General features: G+C 36.4%; 1 protein-coding gene across 1 annotated transcript in view; it reads left to right on the forward strand.

Annotated features, from left to right (window-relative positions):
* The window catches only part of ABCB5 (ATP binding cassette subfamily B member 5), a 136,389-nt gene that overhangs the window by 12,999 nt on the left and 107,491 nt on the right, over positions 1-15,899 (forward strand). The window contains exons 5-12 of the mRNA XM_010366731.2: positions 7,180-7,371; positions 7,457-7,628; positions 9,707-9,831; positions 9,912-10,089; positions 11,416-11,529; positions 11,850-11,960; positions 13,944-14,069; positions 15,339-15,542. Coding sequence (XP_010365033.2) covers positions 7,180-7,371; positions 7,457-7,628; positions 9,707-9,831; positions 9,912-10,089; positions 11,416-11,529; positions 11,850-11,960; positions 13,944-14,069; positions 15,339-15,542 — 1,222 coding nt within the window. The remainder of the gene's footprint in view (positions 1-7,179; positions 7,372-7,456; positions 7,629-9,706; positions 9,832-9,911; positions 10,090-11,415; positions 11,530-11,849; positions 11,961-13,943; positions 14,070-15,338; positions 15,543-15,899) is intronic.

Here is a 15,899-nt window from a genome sequence, read left to right on the forward strand (position 1 = left end):
AATAAATAAATAAATAAATAAAAGTAGACAATAAAGGGGACAATAGCGGTGGCTCAAGCCTGTAATCCCAGCACTTTGGGAGGCCGAGACGGGTGGATCACGAGGTCAGGAGATCAAGACCATCCTGGCTAACACGGTGAAACCCCGTCTCTACTAAAAAATACAAAAAACTAGCCGGGCGAGGTGGCGGGCGCCTGTAGTCCCAGCTACTCGGGAGGCTGAGGCAGGAGAATGGCGTGAACCCGGGAGGCGGAGCTTGCAGTGAGCTGAGATCCGGCCACTGCACTCCAGCCTGGGCGACAGAGCGAGACTCCGTCTCAAAAAAAATAAATAAATAAATAAATAAAAGTAGACAATAAAAGGGACAATAAGATGAAAAGATATGTCTATGTACAGTTATTTAAGGGCCACTAAATTTATAAGAAAACATACTTACCTTTTATAGTACTTGTTATACTATTATTTCTTTTTTTAAGATTTATTTAAATAATAAGAAATTTATTACTGAGACCAGCTGCGATGGCTCACTCATGTAATCCCAACATTTTAGGAGGCGGAAGCAGGTAGATCAATTGAGGTCAGGAGTTCAAGACCATCCTGGCTAACATGGTGAAACTCCATCTCTACTAAGAATACAAAAATTAGCTGGACGTAGTGGCGGGCACCTGTAGTCCCAGCTACTCGGCAAGCTGAGGCAGGAGAATCGTTTGAACCCGGGAGTTGGAGGTTGCAGTGAGCTGAGATCACACCACTGCACTCAAGCCTTGGCAACAGAGCAAGACTCCATCAAAAAAAAAAAAAAAAAAAAGAAGGAAGGAAGGAATTACCTATAATATTCAGTACATTATTATTAATTATAATTATTAATGTATTCAGTATGTTAATATTTTTGAAATATTTGAGATACATATTAAAGAAGACTCCTCAGTCAAATTGGTTTGAAAAATGTTATCTATGACAGCCTTCTATCGGATACATACATGACAGATATGGATAGTAAGGGTGTCATTTAGTTAGCTTGATTTAATCCAAGTTTTCCAAACCTATTAATATTTGATTATGGAACCTAATTCATTTCTGCTAGAATTGATTAGCATCTGTGGAACTAATATTTTAATGAACACTGATTTGCATAATTTTTTGAGTATAAGGCAATAGTACTTCTTCCATCTGTAATAATCAGGAACTAAAGAATTCTATTCTACCTGTTATTTTCCAAAGAAAATGACTCAGCTTTATAATTTTAATGTTAAGTCTATGCCTCTGTCTTATTTCTCAGAAAATTTTTCTAAAAATAGTTGAATCTTTTGTTGCTGACTTCAGATTGGAATGACTAAATAGTGCCAGGACTATTGCTGGTGAATATGATGCCTCCTCTTTTGCTGTCAAAAGTTGATTACTTAATTTTTTGTTTTTAGATGGAGTTTTTGCTCTTGTTTCCCAGGCTGGAGTGCAATGGCACAATCTTGGCTCACCACAATCTCTGCCTCTCAGGTTCTAGAGATTCTCCTGCCACAGCCTCTGTAGTAGCTGGGAATACAGACATGCGCCTCCATGCCCAGCTAATTTTGTATTTTTAGTAGAAACGGGGTTTCTCCATGTTGGTCAGACTGGTCTCGAACTCCCAACCTCAGGTGATCTGCCCGCCTCGACCTCCCAAAGTGCTAGGATTACAGGTGTGAGCCACTGCGCCAGGCCTTGATTACTTAATTCTATATGAACTTCTAAGCAACTTGATCCTTTTCTTTTGCTACTTCTAATGTATCTAGCATAACCTACTTGAAACAGAAGGGGCAAACTAGACAGCCAACTCCATGTTAGATTAATACATAGTAAGTGCTCAATAAATGAAGCCATTAAATCAATGTTAATTTGGGTGACTTTTGGAATCAGAAAGCTAAGCCCTCAAGGGTGGCTTCATTTCTTGATGCAAAATTAATTGCCTGGGCTCTGGGGCTACTAAAATTCTTCTTCTGGATCCCAGGTAGTTTGGAAGTCTGACTACTAGATGAATGTGGAGTTAATAAGTAGAGTTCTTCCATGTGGAAAACCTGAGTGTGTTGTTTCATTTATTTGTTTATAAGGAATAGTTTTTAAAAAGTGAGTCAGTTCTTCTATAAAATTATTTTAAATTATTTTTTCTGATTAAATTACATTTTCATTGTAGCAAGTGTGAAAAGATACAAATGCACAAAGAAGACAATTAAATCACTTATATATAATCCCACCACTAATAGATAAAAATATTAATTTCTGTTTATATTATTATAGTATGTTTACATGTATAGTGGTACACATATAATTTTAGTGCAATTGTACTGTTCATATGATTTTTAATACGTTTGTTGATGTATAATTTACTTAGCATATAATTTACCAGTCTTAATTGTGCAACTTAATGATTTTCAGTAAATGTATGGAGTTGTACAACCATCACCACGATATTTCTAGAACACTTTTATCCTCCTACAAAGATCTTCATTTGCAACCAATCCCTATTCCCACGCCCAGCTTGAGGCACCTCCTTATCTGCTTTTTATTTGAAAATATTTGCACATAACTGACACTGTATATGCATGGAAATATATAATATGTAAGTTTCTTGCACCTGGCTTCGTTTGTTTGGCATACCGTTTTTGAGGTTCATCCATGTTGTAACTGGTAGTAGTTTATTCCTTTTTATTGCTTAGTAGTAATCCATTGCAAAGCTGTATCACATTTTGTTTATCTCTTCACCAGCTGATGGATATTTGGATTGTTTCTACTTTTTGGCTATTTACAAATACGCTTCTGTGGACATTGATGTACATTTCTTTGTGTGGACATATGTTTTTATTACTCTTGAGTAGACCTAGGAGTAGAATTGCTGGTAAATTTAGATTTGTCTCTTTGAAACACTGCCAAACTGTTTTTTAAAAGTGGCTACACCATTTTACTGTCCCACCAGCAGTGTCTGAGGGTTCCAGTTTCTCCATATCCTCATCAACACTTGTCATTGCCTTTTTTATTACAGCCATTGTAGTAGGTATGAAGGGGTATTATAATATGACTTTAATTTGCATTTCCCTAGTGACTAATGATGAGCATTTAATGTACTTTTTAATCTATTACTATAGTTTCTTTGGTGAAATGTCTATTCAAATATTTTATCTATTTTTAAATTGTGCCATTAGTCTTCTTAGTATTAAGTGGTAAGAATTCTTTATAAATTCTGATTACAAGTTCTTTGTTGGATATACAATTGGCAAATATTTCTTCTCCATCTGTCAGAGTGTTCACTTTCTTAGAGGTTTCTTTTGAAGGACAAAGTTTTTAACTTTGGTAAAGTTCAGTTCACCAAGTTTTTATTTTATGGATTGCACTTTTGGGTGTGGGAATTTTTTGCCTAACCCAGGATGATGAAGATTTTCCTCTACATTTTCTTCTTGAAATTGCGATGTTTTAACTCTTAAACTTAGGTCTATGATCCATTTTGAGTTAATCTCTGTGAGTGATGTGAGGTAATGGTTTAAATTTACCTTTTTTGCATGTGGCTATCCAGTTGTCCCAGAATCATTTGTTGAAAAAACAATCTTTTCTCAATTGAATTGACTTGGCGCATTAGCTAAAAATCAACTGCCAATAAATGTAAGGGTCCGTTTCTGTTCTCTCGGCTCTTGCAGTTATTGATATGTCTGTCTTTATGCCAGTACTGCATTGTTTCGATTACTGTAGTTTTACAGTTTTAATAAATAAACTCAGGAAGTGTAAGTTCTCCAAATTTGCTCTTCTTTTTAAAAATTACTTTGGCTATTCTGAGTTCTCTACGTTTCTATGTATATTTTATGAACACCTTGTCAATTTCTGCAGGAGAGCACACAGGAGAATTTTGACAGGGATTGCAATGAATCTATAGATAAATTTGGGGAAGACTGTCATCTTAACAACACTGAGTCTCCCAATCCATCAACGGAATGTTTATTCATTTATTTAGATCTTCTTTAACTTCTCCTAATAATGTCTTGTGCTTTTCAGTGGATTCATCTTACACTTATTTTATGTGATTGTTGCAAACCTTTTCCCCACAATATAAAAAAAAAAAAAATTCAACAAGATGATTTGTATTAAGCCTGTAGTATTCCATCCTATCCTTGAATAGTTCCTCTTACTAGAAAACATGGTAAATTATTTATGATAGTTATGGTCTATTAAAGTTTCTGTGAAAATCAAATTCTGAAGATTACTCTTAGGAGAAACACAGTGTTAGGATCCTGTGAGCCTCTGGTGACAAACTTTTTGTCAACCAAATAACACACAACCTCACTTTATGTGTGCTTTTTTTTAAAGACACCTTATTTAATATGTGTTGGTGATTCTTTAACATTGAACTCATGTTCTCACTATATCTCACTCCTGAATGAAACTTATCTGACACACCTGTTTTCTACATAGGGCACATCACAGCCTTCTTGCACTAAGGAACACTAGCCATCACTTCAGCATGATGCTTGGGAACTATTATAAATAGCAAAATCATCAACCAAAAGCACAAAAATGAGAAAAACTTGGCACTAAATAGACCACGAAAATAATCTTTGTTTACAGTACAAGAGCTGAAACAAGAATGCAGAGTACGGGCCTTGCTGGACCTCAGCTGAGAACGTGTGCATCAAGCAAACCAAATTTTTGGTCACTCTGTGCATGTCCATAAATAACCATGAAAACACTACAAGTATTGACTTGGGACTTAGAAAAAAAATTTCAGCAAGGAAGCAGATTTGCAAATACAGAATTTTCAAATGATGAGCATCAATTGTATTTTTCTCTCCTGTGTTGCTTGGTACTTCACTCTCCTGGATTTTCAACCACCTCACAGCCTTCTTGGCAGATTCTTTATCTTCACCCCAAGCTACATCTTTGCACAGTTACTGATAGTCCTTGGCCCTCTTCTCTTCTTTACCTACACTTAATTCTTCCTCCTCCTGGGTGTTCTCAGCCAGTCCCTTCGTTTTAATTCCCACCTTCCTATAAGTTACTGCTTTCAAATCCACATCCCCGGCCTAGACCCCCTCTCTTGTGCTTCCATTTCTCATTTTCAGCTTCTTACTTGATCTCCATTTTGAGGTTTAACAGGCATTTCTGACTTCCCATGTCTAAATCTGAACTCTCTCTATGTCTTGCAAATCTTGTCTTTGTCCCAGTCTCTCGCATCTGTAAGTGATACCGTCATCACCAGCTGCTCTACTCAAAACCTAAGAAGTTATTCTTGATTTCTCCCTTTCCTACATTCCTCATATCCAATACATTGGCATTTTTTTCAGGAAGAATCTATTAAATAAAGATTACTTTATTATTACAAACACATACACACACACAATTATAAAACACTAGTGTGCACCTGTAGTCCCAGTGTTATGTACTATCAGTGCCAGCTACTCAGGAGGCTGAGACAGGAGGATCCCTTAAGCCTAGGAGTTTGAGGATAGCCTGGGCAATATAGTGAGATCCCATCTTTTTTAAAAAATCAAATAAACTATAAAGCACTAAGAAATCTAAATATCCATGCGAGAGCAAACAGGTGGCAATTAAACATCCTGGGTCTATAGCATGCTTGAAGGAGACTGTGACTGATTAGATCCCCATGGTGGAGAGAGCATCTCTATAGGCAAAGGGGGCTTACCTGTAACAGCTGTTCAAGTTCTCTCTTCTCATCAAGGATCATGAAAGGTACTCCATTCAAGGTGAGGTGTACAATCTGATGCTCTTCAAGCAGGTCAAATTCTCATAATCTAAAGGATTGAATGGAAAGGACTTTTCTTTTTCAGGATAGGTGTCATTGGAGGCAGGAAGGGAGCTTTTTGCTTTGACAGTCTTCCCAGTCATGTGTCTAGCAGAGAAAGTTGGTTGTTCTTATTCAGGGCATCCATTAGTCTGGCAATTTTTGTTTCTAAAATACACCTAAAATCTGTCTGCTTCTTTTCATGTAGGCTGCCATGATCCTCATCCAAGCCCCCATTCTTCTCACCTTGGCCATGGCAATAGCTTCTTAACAGGACTTCATGCTCAATTATTTCTGCTTTCATCTGTTCTCCACAGAGAAGCTGGAGTGGTCTTTTAAAAAGTTGAACAGATAATGCCATCCCATGCTTAGATCTTCCAATGATCTTCTGCTTCTCCTGGAATAAAACATGAACAATGTACTGTAAAAACGCTAGAATATGCCAAATTCTCCAGCCTCATTATTTCTTACCACTTTGGACTTCTTTTGTTTCTAGAACATGCTAAACAACTTTTTTCTGACTCAGTCTCTCCTGGGAGAGATGTTTTTTCCTCTCCCTGGAATGCACTTCCTGCTCTTTTTATGGCTGGCTTACTTTCATGTTTTGGATCCCAGCTATAATATCACTTCCTCACAGAAACATTTTTTAACCACTCTATTTATCTGTGCTAGCTCTCCCAACCCATGTTTACTCACCAGTTATTCTGTGAACTATCACCCTGTTTACTTCCTTCCTAGAAAAGCCTATTTTTTTCTCTTTGCATATTGTCTGCCTCCTGCCAGAATTGGAGGACTTATTATCCTGCTCATGGCGGTGTCTCTAGAACCTCACACATAGTGGGCACTCAGTATACATTTATTAAATAATTACATTTCTTATTTGGTCTCCTACTGTAAAATATTTGGATTGTTTTCAATTTTTCTATATTGTTACAAATGCTACAAAGACCAGTTATATAAATGAATCTTTGTATGTATTACCTCAGGGTGAATTCCTTAAGTTGAATTTGGGGCTGACTATGTATAGTTTTTAAGCTTTTTATCAAATGCTTTTGACTGCTATCTTTTTTTTTTTTTTTTTTTTTTTTTTAACCCTCCAGTTCCACCTACAGTTACCTTGATTGCCTCTATGGAACTTTTTCATATGGAAGTATTAAAAATACTGAAAGAAGACATAAATAGCAAGAATGCTTTAAAATACTAATTTCTGATAATAATGTAAAAGATGTACTCTATGTTTTACAAGGAAACCTAGATCATTATATTCAATGTACTTCACTCTCATGGCATGTTATTTTTAGTCCTTTTTCTAGTTCTAGCATAAATTTCCTCAATCAAATACTGTGATCGATTTGTGTGTGTGTGTGTAACAAGAGAAAAATGTTGCACTTTGGTCTCACATTCTAATACTCTTTCTTCAGGTTGACCCTGTATTATGTTGGAATAGGTGTTGCTGCCTTGATTTTTGGTTACATACAGATTTGCTTTTGGATTATAACTGCAGCACGACAGACCAAGAGGATTCGAAAACAGTTTTTTCATTCAGTTTTGGCACAGGACGTCGGCTGGTTTGATAGCTGTGACATCGGTGAACTTAACACTCGCATGACGGAGTAAGAAGATGATATTGTAGTACATTAGCTTTGTTTACATATGTGACATGTAAATGACCTAACTACATTTATTTGCCTGTTTCAGTGACATTGATAAAATCAGCGATGGTATTGGAGATAAGATTGCTCTGTTGTTTCAAAACATGTCTACTTTTGCAATTGGCCTGGCAGTTGGTTTGGTGAAGGGCTGGAAACTCACCCTAGTGACTCTATCCACATCTCCTCTTATAATGGCTTCAGCGGCAGCATGTTCTAGAGTAAGTGAGATGGCTAATGCAATGTTGAATGGAAGCAGCAGTGTGGACTAAATGACACATTGAGTTTGTCCAAAAATGGCTTTTCTATTCATTTGCCATGTCCCAAACTACAAAGGGATATTATACACCACAAATACTTTTGATTTTGTTCTCCATTAATCCCCTTTCTATCTTCAAGTTATTTAGCTAAAATGAAATGTTTTTAATAGCTTACTAACATTAAAAACATTTCTCTTCATTTAGCAGTCTAACACAACTTCAAGTGCTAGCATGGATAAAGTATGATGCTGTTATACATGTGACGTGTAGTTGTTGCTGTTGGGACAGCCTTGTTTGTTCTAAATACCCAGATCAACATGTTATGATTCATTTCATTGGGTAGAATGGAATTTTTTATATCATCCTCTTAAAGTTTACATGTATATATACATAAAGATTTTTCAAGGCAAGGTCTCACTTTGTCACACAGGCTGGAATGCAATGGGACAAACACGGTTCACTGCAGCTTCAGCTTTGCAGGCTCAAGTCATCCTCCCATCTCAGCCCCCCAAGTAGTTGGGACTACAGGCGACCATGCCCAGCTAACTTTTGTATTTTTTGTAGAGACAGGTTTTCACCATGTTGCCCAGGCTGATCTCGAATTCTTGGGCTGAAGCTGTCCACCCACCTCGGCCCCCCAAAGTGCTGGGATTGCAGGCCAGTGAGCTACCGCACCCAGTCAAGCTTATATTTAAATAAGGCTTTCAATTACATTTCAAATGTCTGCTAATATCTATTTTTATGTACTACATAAATATGTTTCAGTTTTTTAAACAAATTATGTACTTGCATTCTAAATTACATTTTTAGCACTGTTTTGCTGTAAGTATACCACAAAATTGTAATCTTATCTACAGCCTGGTTTTGAAACCAATACTCTTTGTGAAATCTAAAAACAGCAAATGCATCTCTGGTATTACTCTTCAAATCATATCTTTTGGCAATTCTACCAGTGTATATACTCATCTTCTAGATCGGAGGCACAGTGCTTTAAATTTGGCAATACTAATTGTTCTTTACGCAAATACAATTCATAAAATTTCCAGAGTTTATTTGCTAACAATATACTAATCAACCAAACAAGAATTTTCAGCAATAAAAATATTCTATAGTGGGCTAAGCCCTTAACAATAGGCTTGGAGATTTGGACAGCACGTCTTTACTTAGTGTGACTCTGAGTGTTGACTTTGTAGCCTTTATAAAAATCTTCATCCTCAGCTTATTTGAAACGAGGAAGGAAATCTCAGTAGAAAGATTGCCTGTAGTAAGTTACTAAGATCAGAACCTTAACTGCCCACAGAAGAGAAGTAAACAAGGAGTTGTAAAGGAATAGCAGTGGGTAGTCTAAATTCTGTTATTGTATTAATTGATCATGAAGAGGAAGCAGGTGAAGGTCAGAGTTGTCCAAATGATGCGATACCAGAGTGGATGGTTTCTAGCTTCCTTCAATTCAACTTGGCAAGTATCTATTAAATACTTGCTAAGTATAAGGCTTTCTGCCAGGTGGTGTTTCCCCTCTAGTGATACACTATAGGAATAATTATCTTTAGTAAGTGAATTCAGAAAATAATGAGTATTACTCAGCTTCTGTTACTCTCTGACTATAACAGTTATCCAAGCATGTCTTGTATAAAATCAGCTCCTATTATGTGGAATATATTTTTCAGGTGGATAGACTTGCTATGCGAATAGGCAATAGTCATGAATTCACAGCTCTGAAGGCAGTGTCCCCGCTGTTCCCTTTCGTGGAACTGTTGTGCTAATTTCAAAATGTAAAGTGATTAGTAAATGGGACGTATAATAGAGAAAAGGGCATGTGAAATCAGGTAAACCTGTCTAGTCACCAATAGTGATATTTTCCCTTTTCTCTCTGAAATCTTACCTATTAGTATTTTGACGACAAATTTTTGAAAATGCAGAGATAGAGTTTTTAAAAATACCATTAGGCTACTTAGAATTCAAATTCCACCTGACTTAAATGCTCAGTACATTATTACTACGCAGAGCCATTTTTTAACTGTGGTTGTGGTTTGTTACAGATGGTCATCTCATTGACCAGTAAGGAATTAAGTGCCTATTCCAAAGCTGGGGCTGTGGCAGAAGAAGTCTTGTCATCAATCCGAACAGTTGTAGCCTTTGGGGCCCAAGAGAAAGAACTTCAAAGGTCTGTCCCTTTAAATATAACAAAATATGCTTGGTTTTATTTTCCCCAGTGGCTACTAAGTTGTGTTCTGTTTTTGTAAGGTATACACAGAATCTCAAAGATGCAAAGGATTTCGGCATAAAAAGGGCTGTAGCCTCAAAACTGTCTCTTGGTGCTGTGTACTTCTTTATGAACGGAACCTATGGACTTGCTTTTTGGTATGGAACCTCCTTGATTCTTAATGGAGAACCTGGATATACCATCGGGACTGTTCTTGCTGTAAGTCTTGTTTGAGAACAAGATATCTGGCCTGGATGATCTTTCCTTACCTAGTTTAGCCAAAATTCCTCTTTGAAGATGAATATTCAAAGATGAATGTTTTTAATAAACAAATATTTGTTTCCCTCAAATTATTTGTACACACCTTTGAATTATAGTTATGAATTGACGGGATTTATTCATCCAACATGTTTTAGTGTCCTCGTTGTGTCAAGCATCTGCATTCTGCTTTTAGAAGAATCATAATTGAATTCCCCTTGGGAAATACACTGAGTTTTCTTAATCTAGCAGTGAAAAAGGCCAATCTTTTGTGAGACTTTTCCTTGCATCTTGGCTGAGATCAGACAGTGTTCTGCATTCACCTTGCTAAATGTCTTCTCTCCGGAAATGGTCTGTAGAGTTTGCATTCACCTCCCCTTCCTCTGTCCTTTCAGCATGTAGTAATGTTAAAAACAGACTACATACAGTTCTGTCCAATATCACAGTTTGGAGACTTTCAAATTCCTAGGAGTTATGTGTTAATTAATAATTGATTCAGTTATCCCCTCAAGTTACAACAATAAACAGATCAGTTCAGGATTAAGAAATATTTGTCTTGAGGAACCAAAATGATCTGCTCTTTATACTTTGATCCTTGTTTGGCCTTTCCATTCTATATAGATTTCTCTTCTTTCCATTAAATTCATCTTTTGAATTTGAGGCATTCATAATTAAGACTTTAGATAGTCATTTATTTCATATAAAGTGAAATGTGAACATGAAGGATTTTTCACTCATCTTCACTCCTCAATTTATGTGTGGCTGGGTAACTGGCTTACTAAGCCTAAGCATCCTCATCTGTATGGTAGGAATAAGAGCTCCTAGCTTGAGGGATTCTTTTCTTATTTGACTTTTTGCAGAGATGAGTCTGTCTCAAAATGGACAGCTGTTCCCTAATACAAAAATTCAAAACCAGCTTGAGTGAAAACAGTACAATGTCTCTGAGCCAATGAAATCTACTGGATTTTTCTTTTTAAAGTTCAAGGGGTCACCCAGCAAGGAGGAAGGTGCAACTCACCATGGGGTTTATACAAGGCCAGTACACTTCAGTCAGCAGATTTTTCTGGTCACACATCCCAGCAGGTGATAACCACGAGACTATGAGATAATCGAAATTTGTTCCATATTAGGAAAAGGCCAAGGATACTTTGGCGATATCTTCCATTCTGTCTTACCTAATTCCTCTAATATCTCTCTGTGAGCTTAAACCAATAATTATATATTACATTCTATTATCTTTCTTACATAACTGCAGAAAGCTAAATACCATTTTGTTTGTTCCTATAGGTTTTCTTTAGTGTAATTCATAGTAGTTATTGCATTGGAGCAGCAGCCCCTCACTTTGAAACCTTCGCGATAGCCCGAGGAGCTGCCTTTAATATTTTCCAGGTTATTGATAAGGTAAGACCCCTCCTATTGCTTTGAAGAATAACTATCATTACTGCAAGAAGGAGACAAGAAAACACGCACACTCACTTCACTAAAACAATAGGATGGACAAATTTAATGTTGGTCTGTTGTTTATGGGAAAGAGAGATTGCCTTTAAGTCTTTTCTAAGAGGAGATTGTGTAGTATTGAAACCTTCATGTCTAACTCAGTGCACTTCTATAGCAGAAAGGAAACTGGTGTGGAAGAAAACCATCCTTCAACTATTTTTAAAATGTATAAACTGTCAGATTACTCCTTTGAAGATTTATAACATTTCCTTTGTTTTTCCAAGAAACCCAATATAGATAACTTTTCCACAGCTGGATATAAACCTGAATCCATAGAAGGAACTGTGGAATTTAAAAATGTTTCTTTCAATTACCCATCAAGACCATCTATTAAGGTAGGTTAAAACAAATTATACGATCGTGCAGTTTTCTGATATTATCTTCTACTGGCCAAGATCTTCTCTGACAAGATTACTCAGGATCACTTTGGCCAAGATTTTGGTTACTTTGCCTAGAGACTTGAGGAGGTAGACAAATAATGGACAAATAACTCTGAATCAACTAGTTATATTTTGCATAATTCTTTCTATATTCAACTGACTAAAGCATTTTCAGCTCCGTGAAATTCTTCTACTCTGGGTTTGAGAACACATCAAAATGTCTTGGGTTAATGCTGCCACCTATTGGTGGTTCCTAGATGCTACCCCACTCAACATAGATAACTCATTTTAACCCCCTCCTCTCTAACCTAGGAGAATTATGCACATGTGCCTTTCCCTTCTTCCTTTCCTGGGGCTTTTACTGCACCAGCAATTGTAGCAAGTACTTTATCACACACACACACACAAACACACACACACACACACACACACGCAGTTTATCCTACTCCATTCAGCCTTTGACAAGTTCTTGTGAAAATGTGTGTATTTTTGTCTTCCCCTGTCACTTCATTAGTGTATTTACCAAAAAAGCAGTTGTTGTTAAATATTGCAAAAGGTAATTACTAATGAAACACTTGCTTCATAAAAAAAGACATGATTTTAAGTGAAATAGATAAAATTACTAATGTGATCAATTTCTAATGTCTGTTACAGAATTTCCATAAAGACCTACCTACTCCTACTTCCTTATTTTTTTCTGATTAAAACTTTGATTGAAAATCTCTTTTCAAAGCTCTTTATTTTTTAAAGTTGTTACTTAATTACCAATTACCATTATTGGAATAGTATTGACTTCCACCATTTTTCTTAACTGTACAGTATTTCAAACTACATTTTGCAACTGCATTTGGATTGGCTTCCTGGGGACTTCAGCACGAATTGTGCCAATATATTGCATGGGAAAGTGTTCTTTGGGTTTTAAACAACTATTTTTAAAATGAACTTTTGAAACATAACCTTTTTTGTTAAACTAAAGAATGAAATTGGGGGGGCGGTTCACCCATTTTAAATAAATAAAACAAATTCTTTCGAGGAAGGACCAGAAACCAAATCTAGAGTAAAAGTGCAGGTGTGAGAAGAGGTACTCCTACTGGTGGTCCTCGATTTCTCACCTTCTTCAGAGAACTTTTCTCGGCTTGGCCCTTTGAAGGTTTTATGTTTGGCTTATGCAAAGGGTCCATTGCTTTACAAATGGTAAGATCAAAGCAAGAGAATTCAAGGGGAGATTCCCCTGTTTAGGGCTAACTACATACAGATGCAAGCAAGGATAGGTGAGAATTTCTCAACAGGATCACTGTTGTCATTTTGAGAGGGTAATTATTGTGAAGCTTCGCTCACATTGCAGATCCTTGGCACACTAAATGCTGTAGCAACCCCAGTCGTTGAGAAAATGTTTAAAATGTTCCCTCATGGGTCACCATGAGACCACCAAGGTTTCTAATAATAAACTCTCATCTATCGGGAGACACTAAGAAACTTTGCCAGTTGTTTTATTTTAGAATATGCTTTGCAATTATGCTAATATATTCTAAGGAGGAGCTTCATTCAATAGCTTGTGAAAATATCTGGCAAGATCTCATTCACTTGTTACAAATTAAGACAAGACTTTCATTAGCTTGATAGTCAAAATTCATACAAAATATTTTAGTTGAAAATGTGAACAGTTTACTAGTTAATATTCTGAGAGTGACAGTACTCTTAATTTAGGTCTCCTCTTTACATAGAGAGATAATGATAGATTCTTTTACTACTATTTTCCGAAGTTATTTAGGCCATTACTATACATGCACATGAAACAAACGTAACAAGATCCAAATTTGTTTTTAAGCTCCACAGAAGAATTCGTTTTCAGTTTATAATTATATATTCATTTTCTGAAAATGTGTCCATCATATTCTCATTGTGGTTTTATGATTTTCCGTCCATACATTCCAATAGATTCTGAAAGGTCTGAATCTCAGAATTAAGTCTGGAGAGACAGTCGCCTTGGTTGGTCCCAATGGCAGTGGGAAGAGTACGGTAGTCCAGCTTCTGCAGAGGTTATATGATCCGGATGATGGCTTTGTAAGTATAGCTAGCAAAACCATGCACAGTCCACCTAATGGAATTTGGAAACACTGCAGGGCTCGCAGATCTGTAACTTTTCATTTTCAACAGTAGAACTGGGAGAGAAGCCATATTGTTTTCTTTCCTTTGTATCCATTCATTCAGCAAATATTTATTTAGTGCCTACTATGTGTCAGGCACTATTTTGGGTTCTGAAAACACCTAGGTGAATGAAACAGATAAAAATCTGCCCTCATGAAGTTTACATTCTAATAATCAGAGACAAACAATAAAAAAATAAGTAAATGATATAGTATGTTAGAAGGTAGGGAATGTTGTGGAGAAAAATAGCGTATTAACATGTAGCCAGCATCTATCAAGAATTTCAAAGTTTGTCCCGGAAGAATGATGTAGAAAACATCTCCACTTTTCTTTTTTTTTTTTTTTTTCTTGGAGCTTACAATGTTGTACTTAACTTTCTCAGCCTTGTAAGTGGCATAGAGGATAACACTGTGATATTCAAAAGTGATTAATTCTTAATGCTTCTGTTAAAACTTTCAACAGTTATTTTTATAAGAAAATCTACTCCCCTAGAGCCTGGCTTTATTTAAATTTTACTTCATAGTTTTCATTTGGAGTATCCTAGACCCATGTGACTACATAAATTATTAGATGAGTGTTACACGTATAAAAGAGTTGCATAGAATATCCATGCCGTGACAGAAAACAAGGGTTGGTAAGAAATAGAGACTCTATGAGTTAGAATTACCAAACCCTGGCTTCTGTCACTGGAATATGTTGGGGCAATTGGCAATGGCACCACCTGGGGAGAAGACAGAGGTCACTTATTATTATGTATAGCAATGAATAGGAGACACTTTTGTCTTTTGCAGAGGTGTGAGGTGTTGAAATAATGAAGGCTATTTCCTAGAAGAAACGTAAGGGCCACATCCAAAACTGAAGTTTTTTGTATGTGTCTACATCATAACATTTGTGGAACCTAGAATATGTATCTTTATAATATCTAACTTGTGGATCTTAGAATAAAGATAATCAGATGATCTGGCAACGTTTTAAGCCAATTATTCTTTTGCAGTTTTGTTGGTGCCCATCTACCAGAACAAGTCTATGGACAATATTTATGTTATAAATATTTTATCAAAATATAGTCAGTCTTTCATTTCTAAAATATGCTACTTCTCAGTTTATATTTTGGTCTAGTATGAAAGACCCTAAAATCAATACAGTAAAAGGCATCACAACATGGTTCATTCTTTGGATTGACAGATCACGGTAGATGAGAATGACATCAGAGCTCTAAATGTGCGCCATTATCGAGAACATATTGGAGTGGTTAGTCAAGAGCCTGTTTTGTTTGGGACCACCATCAGTAACAATATCAAGTATGGACGAGATGATGTGACTGATGAAGAGATGGAGAGAGCAGCAAGGGAAGCAAATGCTTATGATTTTATCATGGAGTTTCCTAATGTGAGTACACTGTGCAGCCTGTGTCCTTAGCTTACGGTGGCAGCACTGCAATATTCCAATATAAGGTATTGAAACAACAACTGATGCAGAATAGTAGGGGTGTGATTAAATTCTGGATTGTCCTAGAACAAGCTTGTCCAACCAGTGGCACAAGATGGCTTTGCATGCGGTCCAACACAAATTTGTAAACTTTCTTAAGAGACATTATGAGATTTTTTTGTGATTTTTTTAATCTTGTCACTATTGTTAATTTTAGTGTATTTAATGTGTGGCCCAAGACAATTCTTCTTTCAATGTGGCCCAGGGAAGCCAAAAATTGGACGCCCACGTATGAAACATCTATAGAGAAGAATGCAT

The sequence above is a fragment of the Rhinopithecus roxellana genome, chromosome 6, assembly GCF_007565055.1.
Source record: "Rhinopithecus roxellana isolate Shanxi Qingling chromosome 6, ASM756505v1, whole genome shotgun sequence".
Lineage (NCBI taxonomy): Eukaryota > Metazoa > Chordata > Mammalia > Primates > Cercopithecidae > Rhinopithecus > Rhinopithecus roxellana.